Source organism: Sodiomyces alcalophilus (assembly GCF_042370955.1).
Source record: "Sodiomyces alcalophilus JCM 7366 unplaced genomic scaffold ACRALscaffold_8, whole genome shotgun sequence".
Taxonomy (NCBI): Eukaryota; Fungi; Ascomycota; class Sordariomycetes; order Glomerellales; family Plectosphaerellaceae; genus Sodiomyces; species Sodiomyces alcalophilus.
In genome coordinates, this window is record NW_027263539.1 from 334,670 (window position 1) to 352,147 (window position 17,478).

Genomic DNA, 17,478 nt, shown 5'->3' on the forward strand with positions numbered 1-17,478 from the left:
GGGTGGGTGGGATTCTTAGGGGCGATTGTCTTGACTCAGGTGATAATTTCATCGACCTCGATGCCAATGGGGTTTCCTGCAGGGATGACTGCACTTGAGTACATAAGCTTGTCGGGCAACTACCCATTGAACGGACATTCCAAACCTACGAAGTAAGCGGGGCCGTTCGCGACATCGAGCGGCGAGGCGTCTCTCCAGGTCCCTATGGTTACCGAGTGAAATGTTGCAACGGACAACGTACATCTTTTGAGCTTCGCTCAGCCCTGTCGACTACAAGAGGTCGCATAGCTAATGGCCAAGGCAATACACACTCCCCGTACCGACCCGACTTGGCTTGATTCATCGGTACCGGGGACGTCTTGCATGCTAGGCAGGTAGTTGGGTTTTATCGGCGGGGCGGCCAAGGAAGGCTATGTAAATTTCCCGTTGATGATCACATTTTCCGTGCAAGTCCACCCAAACGGTTGAGAAAAGGGGAACCGGAAAAAAAAAAAACATTAAAAATAGTGCAAGCATTTCTGACTCGTCTTGTTGGTTGCCGAACCTTACACTGCGGATCGTCGAGTCTTGAAACGAACATGTGGTGGTGATTGACCTCCATCTCAAGGGGCCCAGCCTTATTGTCTCCAGCCTTATTAGGCGTCTTCAGCCCTACGTTGTACGTTGTAGTGTACATGTCTGCCTCTTCCCCGCCCAATTCCCGCTCTGGTTGGTCACCGTCGACTAGTCTCCCTTCTGGGGCAGAATTGCCTTGTTTACTAGTAGTACACGCACGTGCGTCCCGTGGATAGCGGTTCCTCTAGGTAGTCTTGACATTATGTAATTGCCTTGCATGTCACGTTGTAGACTTGCTCTCCTGGACACCCCCTCCTATTCGATCGACGGACGAAATTAATTGACAGAAAGGAGTTGGTACGAAGCTCGGCTCGACTTTCCCATTTCTCGAGACGGCATTAGCAGAGACGAGTTTACATACACTTCCGGAACACTCGAGTCGTTATGCATTTACGAATGTAAGGAAGTTGTATATATTTCTGGCATCCGTTCGCTTTGGTCTGGGTACCTGTGTGCCCGACCATGACCTCCACAGCCATATCGTTGTAACTTGACCAGTACGCCTGGCGGCGGATATACACCGTACAAACGTTCAAGACATTGTATTTCGTACTGGCCCACGGACAAGTCCAACGGAGCGGACTCGGACAAGAGTTCGGCCAAGAGTCCAACACCCTGCTTCGCACAGTTGCAAGACTCCGAGTCCGGCGCCAGCCACCCAGGACTCAGTACCTAGGATGCCCGCAAGACAGTTGCAATGGCGCCGAGGCATCACCAATCACGGCTTGCGAGACTTGGCCTACGTTTGAAGCAATACGGCTTTCCGACCTCCGTCCGCCGAAGAGGGGAAAATCCAATAACGACTATCCAATACTATCCAATAGGAGGAGAACTCTCTTCCAGAAACAACATCGTCCACCAAACTTACGAACCATGCGCTTGATAACACGGTGATGCGCCCATGATGCAGCCCTATAACCAATACAACGTGCGTACTCAACAAACCCGACTCTGTGCTAGTGACCTGGGCGCTCCATTTTTCCTACCTTGAAACCCGCTAATGATTTAGACGACCCTCAACAAAGATACCTGGCTAATTGAGCTTGATAATCCTTGATATCTGTGGACGAAACTATACCATGTACTCCCCACATCAGCTAATAGGAGGCTTGAATTAAGTAGGGGCCCGGGAAGTGGGAGAGCATCGGAAGCGATATTACGCCAAGTCGGATTGTTCACTACTAGCTGCGGGCATTCTTCCTACGAGAGCGTCCAATGGCTCGAACTAGGATAAACGCTGTAATCAGAAAGGAAAGACGCCGGTGAATGGCGGTTCATGATATGGTCCTTTCTGATGACGACAATAAAAGAAACAAAATCTTGTTGATACGCTCGGGCAGCCTTTAGTACACTACTTCGTACAACCAACAGTCAGTCACTTTTTGTGTTGGATATTGATGCATCCGTAGGTATAGACTATGCATAATGTACTTCGTAGGTACCGTACCGTCCATGCTCGCGAATAGCAATTCGGACTTGTTTATAGCGCTCTGGAAATCAATACGTAATGCCTTGGAGCTGGCGTCGAGGGTCGGCAAGCCTCGAACTTGTACAAACGTGGTCACTGTATGTACATACATACACTACAAACCACCAATAACACGCCGTACGAAGTACATATCAGAGGAGACCATGTCCCTGTTCGGAAAGCTGGATAACCACTACACGGCCCGTTCTCAAGCTCTCGGCTAGATCATTTAGTCGCAGCCCAGCCTCCTGGCCGTTGTCAGGACCAAGAAAGAGATTAGGGCGGGGGGTAGTCCGGTAGCAAGAGCCCTAGTCAGTAATGTATTCGTCGAACGTGGTAAAATGCCCACGAGGGACAAGTTTACACAATAAAACCCAATAGGAAAAGCCGCCCTACCAGCCTCGTGACGATCCCTGGAACTAATAACCGCCATGCCACGGTAGTGAACTCACCGAATCCAGTCAACGTCTTTGGAAAGAGAGTCCTCTGAAAAGATGTGAAAACTAAATGCCGCCAACCACCCTTACCAAGTGCAAGGACACGGTACCGTTTCTCATTAGTCCGTCCCCGATGGTCCGGACGGGACATCGTATCCTTTCTGTTACACAATCAAATAGCAGCTTTGCAGCTTTGGTGCGCAACAGGATGTAAATCTTAAACTAATGCCTCTGCTCCCCAAACAAGCTTTCCCATTTTCGCCGCCACAGATTTTTAGGGAGGAAGAAGTGATTCTCTAAAGTTGGTAGGTAATCGTTTGAGTCGACTTGGTAATGGAGAGATCCATGTAGGTATCGTCTCGCCCCTCACCGCCATGCCGAGATAACACCGGGGTTTGTTCCGACTCGCCTGTTCGACTTCGATACCAATGGAGACCACTTTAAGCCACAGGTAGGGTTATGTCCCCTCCTTGATCCGACGCGAAGAAGAACTCGACGTCGCGTATATTTACGGAGCAGAGTGGTGGTCTATTTGTGTACGCCGTGGGTAGGAGGCGCAACGCAACGGCTTGTGGCAAGGCAATGCATTGTGGTCGACAATCATTTTCAGGTCGCCACGATTCTCGTCTCCGTCTGCATTCTGCAGGAGAGGGTTTACAGGCTTTTGTTTCTTCGTCCATGGTTCAGGATCCCGGTCGAAAGATCGATTCTCGGCGAGTGGTTGAAGGTTCGGCCATGGCGTTCGACGTGGAACCACGGATATCGAAACGCGGGTGGGTCGTCCCATAGTCAATACTTCGTAAGTCTGGGTAGTTCGTGGTTTGTACACACTACGTTGTACGAATACACATTTCAATCCTTTGGACTGTCCGGACTGTTTTCTCAGGTATTTGACCCAGAATAGCCCCGTCCTTAGACTATTACGTCGTATTGTCTGGTTATCCTACAGTCACAACGCGGAGTTGACCTCTTTCGACGCCTAAAGCTGTACGCTACGCATTTTTTTTTTTTTCTTCAGGGGGTCAGGAACGTTATGGAATCAGGGACTGGATTCAACATTCAGAGTAACAGGGTCATGCAAATACCGCGTGAGTACTCATACCGCGTGACCAACCCACGCAACGATGTTACGTATGCAAACCCTATCCGCAATCCAGGAGCCGAAGGGCTGGAATCAGTGGCTCGTGGGATCGAGCACCGGTCCTCCGCCCCCCCTTGTCCGGTCCTCCGGGTTCACTTATACTCCTTTAGGCTAGTATAACCCACTTACCTGCATAACCCGCAGGTACATCTTTTGATGTACCTAATTAATAGGTGCTAGAGGTACCCAAATATCCTTTCTTCCCAGGTATAAGGAAAGCCGTAAGTCCGCTAAAAAAACACCACTGCCCGAACCGTAATATAGCTGCCATATAAGACAGTCACTGATTTTACCGTAGCTACTACTATTCCGTAGAAGAACGCCCTTAAGGGTAGAATATAGAGCTATAACATAGGTACATAGGTACATACACCTTATTTCGGGTTATGCAGGTAAGTGGGTCATACTAGCCTAAGGTAGTATAAGTGAACCCGGAGGACCGAACAAGGGGGGGCGGAGGACCGGTACTCCGTGGGATCGAGTAGGTATCAAAAGAAAGGAGGCACTGGAGCCCCGAGTCCCGTGCTCCGTCCGTGGACAGCGGGGTGCTGTCCGGTTTTGGCCTGTGGTCCGCCGCCGTCGACCAATTTGCGACTGCCGAGTACACTACAACTAATTTGCACCCCCTTTGGCACCACCAGTGCTCTCCGCTCCGAGCATGTGATTGCGGCCTTTTATGCCTAATCCTGCAATTACCAATGGCACACCGAGTCGGCATGTCTTTGACAAGTGCCCGCACTTCCCATCTCCTTGGTAGTCTTAACTTGCACAATCCGTGTTCGATGAGGGCTGGCGGGATACATACACAACGTACAACGTACAGACCACGTTCCTGGCCCACACATGTCAAATCTAGCGCTAGGATCTCCGTTTCCCCCTTATTAGCCCCTGTCGATGCGTGGTGATTTCCGTTTCCTAGGGGCCGAACTGTTTGGCCCAGGGCCTTAAGTACGTACAACGTACATATGTACATCGCTCTGTACCATGCCGCAAAGTATGGGGAAGGAGGTTTGGTAAAGGAGGCAAGCGTCGACCTCGTGCTGCGGTACTTGAAATCCACTCCTCATCCGCCGCACGAGACCATGCGGTCGGGGTCGGGAATTATACTGAATAGGGATGAAGCGCTCGTGGTGGGTGGAGCGCCTAGCCAACGAACCTTAGAGATGAACCCGAGTCGAGGCCCTCACGCAACGCAAGACTTGAGTTCTAGCTTGTTCCGGGCGGCGGGCGCTGTTTCTATGTGTCAAGAGAGCATGGCTGGCCACTGTCGAGTCCGGCTCACACGGTATTTTTTGTGTGAGTAGCGCGATCTCCAGGTCTTGCATTTATCCAGCGGCAGAGAATGGAAACGAATTTACTAGTCCTTCTGATCTCAGTGATCTGTAGTGTAGATATCATACCGAGTAACCGGCCTAGAAACAAGCTAGCGGTGGTTACTTCTGCGACGTCTTGGTCTGAACTATCGAATGACGGTTCACGCAGCTTGCAGCGGTAGTCGATATGATGCTACGTACTGGGCTGAAAAGACAACAGTCTCTATATTCTGGTTCTATTTTCGTCACGCTAATTCCATGTTGCCGTAACTTCGTCGGCTGGCCAAGTTGGATTATTCGATGTATGACGAGAGACTGAATGCCGTGCTCGGGGTTCAGAACAACGTCCTATGCACCATTCCTCAGTCGCTATTGGGATAGCCATTCTAAGCATATTCGTAGACACAAACGGGATTGTGAAATACCCAAGTCAACTTTGGATATTGGCCCAACTTGTGGCGTTTCCGCATTTCCCTCTTCCCTGGCTTGCACGCGGGAATATGCAAGTTGCACACAGATCCGATTCAGAACAGATCCAGTGGCTCGCCTTTTATACGTCTCGACACTGCAGATATCCCAAGAGAAAGATAAAGATAGCCTTCGAATACCAAGAACGTCCTTCGTAGCAACCCAGTGAGTCACTGCTGTTTTGTTTTGCTCAGCGGAGGCCAGTGCAAATACCTCTGCTCACGCAATTGCGGGTTGGCCAATGAACATGTCAGCGTTACTCAGGGCTTGGGATTCCCGGAGATGCAGAAGCCGAAAGGGATCAAATGCCAAATTGTGATTGGTGGTCGTAAGTACGGACTAATAGTTTCTCCAGAACACACACTGCATGGGATTGGTCAGCAGGAATCCCAACACATGCTTGTTTTTCGTACTCTGTATTACTCAGCCCTATCTGCTTATCAACGCGGGGCAATTTTTCTCGCCTTCTTCTTATCTTCCCCTCCATCATCAGCGCGTTCTCTTCCGATCACCGGCCCTTCGAATCCCTTCTACACTCTGTCATTAAATCCATTACATCCCGAGTCCCCGACAGAACAAAACATCAAAGAAATCCTTTTTTGCATCATAGGATCATCTCAACCGACTGTCAAGCAACTGTCATCCTACTTTGAAGCAACAGCCGGGCCAACCAGGACCATGTCGCCCTCGTTCGTCACCATCGACACGACCGCGGACTTGGACATGGCGCCGCCCGCGACGGCTGCCCAGTCCAAGTCCATCGATACAAACGCCAACACAAAGCGCACCCTCCTCCTCGCCCCTCCCTCCATCTCCGCCCAGGAAGACAAGCTCCGCGACCTCTTCAACGTCTTCGACCGCTCCGTCACCGACCTTCAGATGCTCGACCGTCTCTCCGCCGGCTTTGTCTCCCTCTCACCCAACACGTACGACAATGTCCTCGTCCTGACCGATACCGACGGCGCTCGCCGCCCCGAGGCCCTGAAGCTGCTCACACGGACCGTATTCGCCACCCTTGTGCCGGCCATGAAGGTCGGCGCCACATTCAAGGCGCAGGACGGCGGTGCCCTCGGTGCGGCAGAGTCGCGCGAGGCGCTGCTCTCTGGTCTAGTGGAGAAGGATGGCGGCTTTGAGAAGGCCAACGACGAGGAAGAGTCCGTTGCCGTACCATTGCGGTTCGGAAACAAGAAGAACAAAGAGGCCGGGAGCGGCGTAGTCAAGCCAGTCGCCGTGCCCGCGCCGGTCACCATTGACCTCGATGACGATGACGACGACGACTTGATCGACGAGGAAACTCTGCTAGAAGATGTGGATATGGCCAGTCTCAACATCCGTACGTACCTTCATTTGCTTATGATGAACAGCTTGCAACATTTTCCCCATTTCCCCACCGTCTCTTGTTCATAACGTCTGGTCCGCTAACAAATTTTGTTTTTCCTCTTCTACAGCGAAGCAATGTCTCCCCAAGCCCGGCCGGAGAGCACGGGCCTGCAAGGACTGCTCGTGTGGTCTTGCTGCCCGCATCCGAGGCGAAGACGCCGCCACCCGTTCCGATGCCGACAAGAAGCTCAGCGCGCTCAAGCTGATGTCCGACGACCTCAACGAAGTCGACTTTACCGTCCAGGGCAAGACGGGGTCGTGCAATAGTTGCTCTCTGGGCGATGCCTTCCGGTGCGACGGCTGCCCGTACCGCGGCCTCCCTGCTTTCAAACCGGGTGAGGAGGTGCGCATCCTGAATGATGTGGCCGAGCTTTGAAGAGGTGTAGGACGGCGCATGTCCAGGATTTAATAGGAAACGAAACAGCCTCGCTGCGTTGAGGGGCAAGATCATCCTCGTGCCGCGGCTGGTTAACGGTGGCGAGGAAGCATACTGGCAAAAGAACGACATCTCCCGCCACAGCAGCACACAGCATCATGTCCATGAATGGACATGCGGCGGCCGTTTCGCCGTGATTAGATGCAGCCAAACGCACACACCTGCAAGTCAGGTAGGCTGGGGAGGTAAAAGGAGTTACGGATGGACTTGGGAATGATGGCATGGGGGGAGGGCATCGAATCAGTTCGGTTTAGACGCCATGTCACTTTACGGCTTCCAGTATGACCAATGTAACGGCTTCTTTACAGTATCCTCTCTTTGTATGGGTCCTCTCCTGTGACAAGTTTGCATACCAACGTCATTCCAATATAAAATATAAAAGTGCACCATCCCTTCGGTCCAAGTCGATGAGTGTGATGTGCAGTCCGAGAACATCGCCGTTGACTTGCCCATCCGAGCCTCCAATGTTGTCCTGCGCTGCCTGTTTCCCTTGCGCGAAAGACTGGGTTGACCAAGCTGTCGCAACAGAACGTCCTGGATGGTAGATTCACCAGGCACCATCTCAAGAGAGGAGACAGCAAATAAGGGTAGGGATATGTATAGAAACCAGGCCCATCCCTCTCAATAAATCCCTCGTCTCCTCCAATGTTGCTCTTTCCAAACGCCATCCATCCTGACGGACCATGCTTGCTGCTAATGCTTCAAAACACCACTCAACCAAACCAAACAAACCCACTCGTGCAAAAACAAGCCAGCAATAGACTGCGGGGGTATATGAGCAAAGAAAAAAGTAAGTGGTAGCTCAAGCAGCCGCAAGAAAAGGCATAGAGACAATGCACACCCGTTCCGCTCCGCTCGCGAGGCAGGGTATGGGAAAAGAAAAAAGCAACAAAGTTCGCCCCCAACGACCACCAAAATGCATGGGTATCTTTTCATGCCGAGTTTCCAGTCCAGGCCAACCCTCCTCATCTCTTGATGTCCTTTTTTCGTTCATCCTGTATGTGTCCTCTTTCGTTCCTCCTGTACTGAGTATGTGTCTCTTTCGTTCCTCCTGTACTGAGTATGTGTCTCTTTCGTTCCTCCTGTACTGAGTATGTGTCTCTTTCGTTCCTCTTGTATGTGTCCTTCTCCACACGAAATCTAAATTCTCGTCACTTGGACGCCGTTCGCGCGCTGCGTCGTCGTGGCGTCCCACTGGCCGTCAGCCCCATCCTCAGGTTCGACTGCTGCGCCGCCGCCCTCCTCGTCCGAACGGGCTTCTTCTCTTCCGTCGCGACCTCGCTCTGTGTCGGTGCCGCCGCCTTCCTCGCCCGGGAAAGCCTCGTTGTCCTCACCATTTCGGCAGCAGCCGCTGGCGGCGCAGCCACACGACCACTGTCCTTGTTCTCCTTGACAGCAGCAGCCGCCGCCGCCGCTGCCGTGGTCCGCCTCGTTCGCGTCACAGGAGCAGGGAGTTTAGACCGAGGGGTGCCGTTCTTAGGAGGTAGTACGCTCGACCTCTTCTTCGTAGGCGTAGCGACGACGGGGTTGGGGATAGCAGCTTCGGGTTCCCCTTGTTCCATCGCGTCCTGTTGTTCTTCTTGTGGTTGTTGTTCATCGTCGGAGCTCGTGCTCGCTGGCCTCTCAAAGTACTCAGTCAAGACGTCGGGCCAGTGGACGCTCTTAGCACCCGCCTTGGGAACCCGGGCCGCCTTCGCGTCGACCACGGCCTTGCGCTCTTTCCACTGGTAGCCCAGGGGGTCTTCGGCATGCTTGGCGAGGACCTCGGACGGGAAGCGGGCGTTACCCTTGTTGGTGCGGGTGTTAGCACGCGTCAGCGAGGCAAGGTCCTTCTCCGTGTTGCGCACGAGGCGCGGGTTGCGCGGTGCCGGTTCGGCGAGGGGCTTCCGCGCCCGGAGATTGCGTCTGCGCTTGGGCGAAGGTTGCGTCTCCTTCTGTTCGTCCTTTGGAGCTGATCCAGGACCGTATTCGTCGTCCAATTTCCGTTTGGCCGACGGAATCTTCACGGGGCTTGGACTGTTACCGTCGAGCTCACCGAGAGGCGTGCGAGTGCGTGGCCGAGACGCAGAGCCACTCTTCTGGGCCGGCGACTCGAGTCCATCCAGGGTAAAGTTGGGTGTTTCCATCCACATCTGCCGGTGTCGGCTTCGCTGGCCCATCTCGGGCGTTTTCGGTCCCTCGGAAGCTGTGGTCAACTGTACAGTGGCAGGAGACGGAGCAGGACGAGCAGCCGGGGTGGTCTCTTTGGTTCCTGTGGAAATGGGTGTGGAATTGACCAGGACATCAGGGGCTGCTTTGGCCTTTCCTGCCTGGTGCTTGGTGACAAACTGGCGGAGCAAGTCACGCGGGTCATCGTCGGTGACGTCTTCTGCCGCTGTCTCTTCCTTCACCGTCTCATTCTCTTGCTGAATTTCACAATTTTGTTTAATCTCTTCCTGCGTTGGTTCGGTCTTAATTTCAGACTCCTGCTGCGACGGCTCATGGGACAGAAACCGTTCAGCATATTCTTCCGGCAATTTGAACCGGACGATGAAACGACCGCCCTCCCGTGATAGGGTGACCCTGCTGCTAGTCACCTCAGGGATGGGCTCAGCAATGCTAGGTAGTTCTGCAATGCTAGGTAGTTCTGCAATGCTAGGTAGTTCTGCAATGCTAGGTAGTTCTGCAATGCTAGGTGGTCCTGCAATGCTAGGTAGTTCTTGAGCCGTGGCCGCAACGGCGGTGTCCTGTTCCTGGTCTTGCTGTGTATCTGGTTCGATGACTGGAGCAGGAGATTCAACATCGTGGTGCGATCGGGATACGCTGGCGGCAGAGGGAGTATGGGCTAGTGGAGACCAGTAGCCATAAAGGCCCGTGTCGTTGTCTGCAGAGCCAATGCTGGGACAAGGAGACGAGGGCTGGGGCGTCGTGGTGAAGTTAGGTTGCTTAGAGGAGATCACTGGGGGTAGGTAAGTGGTGTTGCGATTTTGCAACAAAGCCGAAGCAAAAATGTCTGGATGCTCATTGAGATCCACGTCGAGAACCTGCTGTGCAGGAGTGGTATTTGCTGGAGGTGTGCAGGGTTGTTCCGAGGCCTGCAGGTACGTGGTGTCCGAGATGAAGGACGGCACTTGAAATATGCGGACTCGATCCGACTCGTGAGCTGGAGACGGATCTGCTAAGGTCACCTCCTCCGCTTCAGGCGTCGAGGGTTCCGTGGGGACAGGAGACGATGTAGCCACAGGAGACGACGTAGCCTCAGGAAGCTGTTCAATATCGTGCATCGTCACATCGGCCTGCTCCTCCTGGGCCTCGGGCTTATTGAGCTGGCATTTAATAGCATCGAGCTTCGCCTGTCTATGGGCCTCTGAGATGTGGGTTGCTATTGACGGCACTTCGGTCGGCAACACGACGCTGGTGTTTTCCGTCTCCGTAATGGGATCGAGGGAGAGTAGGTCTCTCCGTTCAAGAAGATCGTGGGCCTTATACGCGGACATTCGCGCGCCCGGGAAAGTGAGTAGGTAAGCCACGTCGGGGTGAACCTGGCGGGAACGAATCCATCCGCGACGCGTCCCGTCAGCTTTGCGCTTCGTGGTGGTTGCCCCAACGGGTCGTTGGCATGGCTGGCTGACATCGCCGCCCTGTAGGGTTCGTAGGTGGTTTCGTACATCGGCTAGCGGTACGCACGTGTTAGGGCCGTGAACTATTATCATGTGAAGGTGGAGGACGCGATGACCTACCTTTGGCCCAGCTGAGGGTAAACAAGCCTTCGTCTACGGCGAGCTCAAAGTGAGAATCGAATTCGGCCGAGTCCTCGCTGCGCGAGTTGGTTTCCTCGGTAAAGTGTCGCCTCTTGCGGGGCGAGTCCACCACGACAAACTTGGCCTTTTGCCGATAGGCCTTGAAGGCGGCCATGCGACTGGCGGTGTTGTGAATGGCGAAGCATTGCGCCGACATCATCTTCTGCATACGCGCGCGTGTCGCGATTCCACGCGCCTTGTTCGTCTTCTTGGCGAATCTATCGCGCCTGGCTCTCTGGAAGGTCCGATGCGCGTCGGCGGCAAAGGAGAAATCGAACGCGGACACGTCGTGGGCTGAGGGGTTAAATGGCCCGACAAAGGGGGAATCCTTGACGGCGACGGGAAACTGAAAGCCCGGGTTGGTATTGTTGTTCGTCATTGTGGTATATGTAGAGTTTTTCTCTCTTGTATCGTCTTCTTCAATGGTTATCATTGTCTGGTCTCTTGGACAGAAAGAAGAGAGGAATGGTTGTGGGCTAAGCTCAAAGGCTACAGTAGTCGAGTGTTGTTGATGCGTTCCTGTTAGAGGAAAGTGGTGACACTTCTCTATCGCAAAAGAGATCTCCGTATGGAATGAAGAGCAGGTTAAAAGTCAAGAAGAATTCTGAGTGGGAGTAGAAAGTGCAAAGACTTCTGTTTCCGAATCGTGGAGAGCAAGAATAAACCAAGAAAGAGCAAGAGCAAGAGGCAGTAGATCGCGTTGAAGGGTCGGGGGGTTGATCTTTGTTTACTTTCAGCAAGCTGGCCAATCGGCTGCTTCCGATAGCTCACTCAGGGTCCGTTTCTCGGCCTAAGTGGTGGAATGCTGGTTGCTAGGTAGGTACGTATCCTTGTATCGTTTGTACCTTCCCAGTATCCAATAGGAAATTATGATATAACGAAACCACGTGACTTTGAATTTTCAGGACGGACTGGTCTGGAGATTGAAGGCGTACGAAATAGCTCGAGAAATTATTCGACGACGACGACGAGTCTTGACAGAACGGGTGCCAGACAGTCTTCGACCACTTCAAGACCTCCTAAATATTTCGAAGACGCCGAGCAAATCGATACGACGACCATTTCGTCGCGCTTTCATATCCCAGAGAACTACATAGCGACATAGCGACACCCCTCGTCGCATCCCGTTCCTCCGCCATGGCAGGCCAAAGGCCCATCCGTCTCCCGCCCCTCAAGTCCCTCCGCGTCCGCAATCCAAGGAAGAAGGTCGAGAACCCCTGCATCAACGTCATGTCATCTGTACTAGGTATGAAATGAACAATAACCATTCACCGTTCCCGGCCTGGTCGAAGAGTGCTCAGAGCTGACGCTTGAATTTCGCCACAGCATGCTGGGCTTCCGCTGGATACAATACCGCAGGGTGCGCTGCCCTCGAGAACGCTTTGCGTACTTGCATGGACGCGCCTCTGCCAGCCAAGCCTCCCGCGGCGACTATCAACTACCATCTCAACCGCATGTACGACCGTGTCATCCCCAACGCGACCAGGAAGAAGTAGAGAATCTTTCCTATCTTTTCGACACGGAAAAAGAAGGGCGCGTAGAGGGGATTCGTGTCCCAAGTGCCGGTGCCGTACACTTCGGATTTTGATAAAGTAATTGAACCTTACGACATCACACACTTGGGCCATCCCGAGCATCGACTTGGGTTGTCAGTCGGTTCGGTACGGGGAGGCGTGTCGGAAAAGACCATCAGCACATGTCCAAGAGGCGACATGTTGGGCACGCGATGCTGAAGCGATACGGGACATTGTACGATTGTTGGCGGCTGACTTGGTCAGGAAGCAAGACAGCTTTGAATTGTATATCAACCAACTACGGAGACGCGGCGTTTATATGGTCACAGAAATGATGCACATACAGATGCATTTTGTACTCGACATAGCAATCCATCCCATCATTGTAAACAATCACAAACGATGACAATAGCAAATGCTTTGCTCCCTGGCACAAGTAAATTGGACAGTTAATGTGCCAAACCTGGGATCAAGGCCGGCCAAAAGTCACGATGCAAATAACCCATGATACTTCTTGCTTCTCCTTGCTCCGACAACACATCGTCTCCTATTTTCCCCTGATATCAGTTCTCTACCACAACTACTTGGGGGCAGACGCCCCATACATTTGAGAGCCATGTCTAGCAAATAAAGCCCAGAGTGCCCAAATCGGCACGTTCCCGACCGTGGACTAGCAATAGTCACTTGATTGTCTAGGGACGTAGTACGGAAAACATCTCCTCCGCCACAAACGAAACAATCGTCGTAGAGATCGACCTCGGTCAGCACGCAGTCATTCCATAATAAAGAACAAGACCATCTGCCAATCATTAAGCCTCTCGTTTTCTCACTTTCCTTCCAAAGACGAGCGGCGACGAGGAGGCGACGGGAGAAGGAAAGAATGAGGAAAGGAAAGACGCGAAATATTCCAAGCGGGTAAATTGTAATGATCATCGCCGTTCCAAAGCCGAGAGAAAAGAAAAAACACTCGACGAATGTGTCTCTTGAAAGCCCAAAAAATACGGGAATGCCCGATCCCGATTCATCCCGTCTAGATTTGCAAACCCCGAATGCTCTGATGACACGAGAACACGGCTGGTAGATACAACTCGCCTTGGCCTTTCCCACGATGGATGGATAAAGCAAGAGGCTTCAAGGCTACTCCGAACTCCAAAGAATGGCCCCGAGAAAGAAAATGGGAAAAAAAAAAGAAAAAAAAAAGCAAATGGGTGGGTATATGGTTTGGGAAGAGCCCACCAAGGGCCATCGCCACACAGTCTGCCACACAGCGACCTGAATGAGTAGCGCCGATCCGAGTGCCCCGCGACACGGCGGAACAACACAAGATCCAGCCGCTCGTCTAGTTCAGAACCGCCGCGCTGGCATCTCCAACACAAAAGAGCTCAATCTCGCCCACGCCTCCCGGGTACATGTTCCCAGCACCCTCTCGCCACTCCAGGAACGCAATCTGGATATCGTCGTCGCTTTCAATCGTGACAAAGTCGCCGTCCTCGTCTCGGTACCGCAGTTTCAGCATGCCCTTACTGATGCTGCTGTTCGTGAACCGGGCGAGCTTGGCGTCGATGCGATCGATCAGGGACTGGTACGTAATGTTGAAGGCCACCACAAGCGTGACGTAGGTACCGCTGTCCACGTAATTGACCTTGACCTTGAGCTGCGTGGGAAGAGGTAGGTCCGGACTGGCGAGAGGGTTCGTCTGTGTCCCGGTGCCCAGAGGGGGGGAAATCCTTCTACTCGTCGTCGCGTCGATGCTCAGATTCCTTTCCGGATGGCCCTGGTTGGGCGTTGGTTGTCGCTGGTAGATGGGCTGCGTGGGGAATTGTGCCATCGTGCCACCGTAGCTGCCGGTGGACTGGTGTCCGTACGGCCGTTCGCGCTGGGTACTGGGACTCTGCGTATTCGACCGAACCGGAAGCTCGTTCAACCTCGGCGATCCGGTCTGAGATCGAGGGATGCTGCTATCGTGTGCCGCATGTAGATGTGGTGGTATGCCTGGCACAGGCATGTTCGGGATGCTCGGGGTGCGTCTGGAGCCGGAAGGCGCATTCGGGCCGTTGATATCCGGCGTGCTGTACGACCGGATCCGCTTTTGTTGCGCCGCACTCTGGTTGTTCGACGCCATGGCGGGTAGCGACGGCCCTCTAGCATTCCTGCCGTTTAAGCCGTACTGGTTATTGGGCGAGATCCCATCTCGAGATGGTGCGCGGGGCATCGCCGGCGCCGTGTAGCGGTTGTAGTCTTCTCCCCAGCCCGCTTGCGGCGTGCCGGCTTTAGGGAAGGGGTAGGCAGAAGGAGGCGCCATGCTGCTCGCCGTGCTGGCGCGTGACGAAGCCGGAGACTCTGCGATCGGCGAAAAGTACGACTCTCCATTTCGAGGAAGTGGGGACGTCTGGCCGGTCCCCTGCGTCTGGAGGCTCAGAGGCGCAATGGGCGGCATGGGGAAACGCGATGGCGGCGCGCGAACCATGCTGGCAAGAGAGTGTGTGCTGTCACTGGTCGCTGAATGCTGACGCAGGCTGTTGCTGGAGGCGTTGCGCGGGATCCTCCCACTACTCGGCGGCGGGGGAAACTGGGCCGGGGCCGAAGCCGGGCCTAGTTCGTCATCGTCGTCGTCGTCCTCGTGCTGGTTGAGGTAGGGGTTCTGGAGATCCGACCCGTGTTCTCTCGTCCACGCGAACTCGGGAGTCGAGGTATCTGGGCTGTTCGCCTTTGGGTCGTTCACCTTGCGCTGTACCTCCAGGCCCTGGGCCCACTTCTTCAAAACTTCCTCGTTGTTGAATTTGATCATGAAGTTCTCGATTCCGGGATCGCCCTTCCACCAAATCTGGACGCTATGTGAACCTAAAGCCGGTCAGACCTCTGACAGAGGATAACCACCAACAAAATGGGAGTCGTCGGGTGTCATACCAGGCTTGGAGAGTGTGACAATATCGGTCACGTTCGTCATGAAAATTCGGCCCTTGAGCTGTAGTCGGGCGTTTCTGTTTTTGATCTTGGGTCCAGTGGACCTCGTCCTGTCCTTCTTATCCTTGCTCTTGTTCTGCGACACTTCCTTACAGCAAAGCAGAATGCACTCGAAGAGATAGATTTCATACTTTTTAGGTGGATTAGTTGGTTGCACACGTGTCTCCCGGGCATCGGCTTTCCTGGGAAAACTTACGTCTTTTTCTTGATCCGACTTGCCGGTGACAACCGTGTAGATCCCGTGCAGCAAGAGCTTGCCAAAATGCTCGACTTTGTGATTCTTCCAATCATCCACCCGATTTCGAAGATCCTCAAGGGCCTCGTCTAACACGTCGCGGTTGATCTCTTCGTTGGCTTTGGTCAGGATGCGTTCGGCGACTTCGATGCCGGCTGATAGGTCGGCTTTCTCCTCGTCGTCCTGACTCTGCTTCAAGAGGTCCTGGATATTGTTAGTGTACTGCACACCCCTGTTTCTAATGCGAGTCTAATCGCCTACCTTGAGGAGGAGCGGGTATTTGACAAGGCGCTGCATGGGCTTGAGGAGGAAGCTGTCGAAGGTGTTGAAATCCACGGCCACAGGGTGTCCCGACTGTCTGATCTGATCGAATACCTGGTTCGCAACCTGTGCAGCCTTCCGCTGATTGGCGATGAACGGCCTGTAGATATCGAATGCATCTTCGTAGGCGATGAAAGGAGCGCCCCATTGCTGTGACGACTGCGGCATCGAGTTTGTGGTTTCGATGCGAATAAGGAATCGGCGCTGGAAATCGAGGATGGCATTGATGTTGAGAAATATTTGGTGGATCGTGTCGCCGGGCACGATGCTTTTTGTTTCGAGGCTGCTCTTGAGATCGTGAAGGTTCTCTAAATCTTGCACATATTTGCGTTCCGTGTCCACCAACTCCCTGACGATGTAATCGCGCGTGCTCAGCTTTGAACCGGCCTCAACGGTGGGTTCATCTTCGGGATAAGGTTGCGGTTGTAGCAGTAGGCCGCGCTGTTCAGCGATATCGAGAACATGGTTTACTACTTGCGTTACCTGCGTCCGGTATTAGAATGTATCAAGGGCATGAGGATGTAGAAGCACGCCGGGCCTCGGCGTAGAGAAGGAGAAAGAAGGGGTTAGTGACAAGGCGGACAGTACCTTGACGAAACCGGTAGTGTCGTTACCCAGGACGTCGCTGATGACGAAGCACTCGGCGGCGGGGACCCCCAAGTCCTTCAAGCAGGCCTCTATGAACTTGAAAAGGGCAATCTTGGATTTTTTACTTTCGGAGGCATTGAGATTGCCGATCTGGGGAGGCTCGGCCGGTTGTAGGGCATTGTAGATGGTGAGAAGAGGATAGCCTTTTCGGAAGAGGCCCCACAAAGACTCGACGGGGTCATGAGGGTCGAGCTGGCGAAGATACTCGTCGAATCCGGGGACCAAGGCCAGGCGAGCCTTCAAGGACATGCATAGGTGGTAGAGGGAGCGGGAGGCATCGGCTTTTTGGTTGATGATGTTGGCGGTGGCCACGACGGCGCCAGGAGTCGAAGCCGGTGCGGATGTTGTTGCGGTAGAGAGCGAGGCTAAGGATGCCGATGAGCTGTTGTAGGCAGTCGAGCCAGAAAGTTGGCTCCCACGCGGTGCGCTGCTCATGGTTGCTGGAGCTGCTCCGACCCCGTGGGAGGACTGATGATTGAAGGTCGGCGCAGTGTTGGTTCTCAGGAGAGGGGCATGGGCCATGGTATGTTCGTGCTCGTTCTAGCCCATTCGTCGGTCGGAATCACGTGGTGGCGTGTTCCTCAATCGCGCAGGGAGTAAAGGAGGGCTGGGCTCAACCGGACGAAGACCAGAAGGAGGATGGGATTGTATTCAACAGGCGTGCAGCGACGTCAGCGAAGGGAAAGGGCGAGAGAGAGGTAAACGCTCTCAGCTTGTCGGAGATTGTCGATTAATTCGACGAAATGTCGGTTCTTCGCA

General features: G+C 53.6%; 5 protein-coding genes across 5 annotated transcripts; 2 read left to right on the forward strand and 3 right to left on the reverse strand.

Moving 5' to 3' along the window:
• Nucleotides 1–35: 35 nt before the first annotated feature.
• ACRALDRAFT_212842 (uncharacterized protein) lies at nt 36–3,811 on the reverse strand (the record flags this gene model as incomplete). The annotated part of the gene is made up of 25 exons (XM_071023961.1): nt 36–119; nt 174–202; nt 231–270; nt 312–366; nt 438–518; nt 552–758; nt 840–941; nt 979–1,167; nt 1,205–1,279; nt 1,306–1,354; nt 1,475–1,527; nt 1,557–1,597; nt 1,630–1,815; nt 1,852–1,946; nt 1,985–2,161; nt 2,247–2,331; nt 2,433–2,502; nt 2,536–2,567; nt 2,611–2,711; nt 2,848–2,958; nt 3,061–3,325; nt 3,368–3,401; nt 3,551–3,566; nt 3,631–3,688; nt 3,791–3,811. The coding sequence occupies 25 exons, from the start codon at nt 3,809–3,811 to the stop codon at nt 36–38; spliced, it is 2,256 nt and encodes a 751-aa protein (XP_070871438.1).
• Nucleotides 3,812–6,120: 2,309 nt separating this feature from the next.
• Nucleotides 6,121–7,198, forward strand: ACRALDRAFT_2044226 (uncharacterized protein; the record flags this gene model as incomplete). Its single annotated transcript, XM_071021414.1, has 2 exons — nt 6,121–6,775; nt 6,891–7,198. 2 exons carry the CDS (start codon nt 6,121–6,123, stop codon nt 7,196–7,198), a joined length of 963 nt encoding a protein of 320 aa, XP_070871439.1.
• Nucleotides 7,199–8,079: 881 nt separating this feature from the next.
• Nucleotides 8,080–11,416, reverse strand: ACRALDRAFT_1083181 (uncharacterized protein; the record flags this gene model as incomplete). Its single annotated transcript, XM_071019412.1, has 2 exons — nt 8,080–10,940; nt 10,978–11,416. 2 exons carry the CDS (start codon nt 11,414–11,416, stop codon nt 8,410–8,412), a joined length of 2,970 nt encoding a protein of 989 aa, XP_070871440.1. The 3' UTR covers nt 8,080–8,409.
• Nucleotides 11,417–11,961: 545 nt separating this feature from the next.
• Nucleotides 11,962–12,996, forward strand: ACRALDRAFT_1077703 (mitochondrial 37S ribosomal protein mS37). Its single transcript, XM_071018679.1, has 2 exons — nt 11,962–12,283; nt 12,364–12,996. The coding sequence occupies exons 1-2, from the start codon at nt 12,175–12,177 to the stop codon at nt 12,531–12,533; spliced, it is 279 nt and encodes a 92-aa protein (XP_070871441.1). The 5' UTR covers nt 11,962–12,174; the 3' UTR covers nt 12,534–12,996.
• An 894-nt stretch (nt 12,997–13,890) lies between these two features.
• Nucleotides 13,891–17,154, reverse strand: ACRALDRAFT_2112254 (uncharacterized protein; the record flags this gene model as incomplete). Its single annotated transcript, XM_071023568.1, has 5 exons — nt 13,891–15,392; nt 15,459–15,645; nt 15,712–15,954; nt 16,012–16,554; nt 16,660–17,154. 5 exons carry the CDS (start codon nt 17,152–17,154, stop codon nt 13,891–13,893), a joined length of 2,970 nt encoding a protein of 989 aa, XP_070871442.1.
• Between the last annotated feature and the right edge of the window lie 324 nt (nt 17,155–17,478).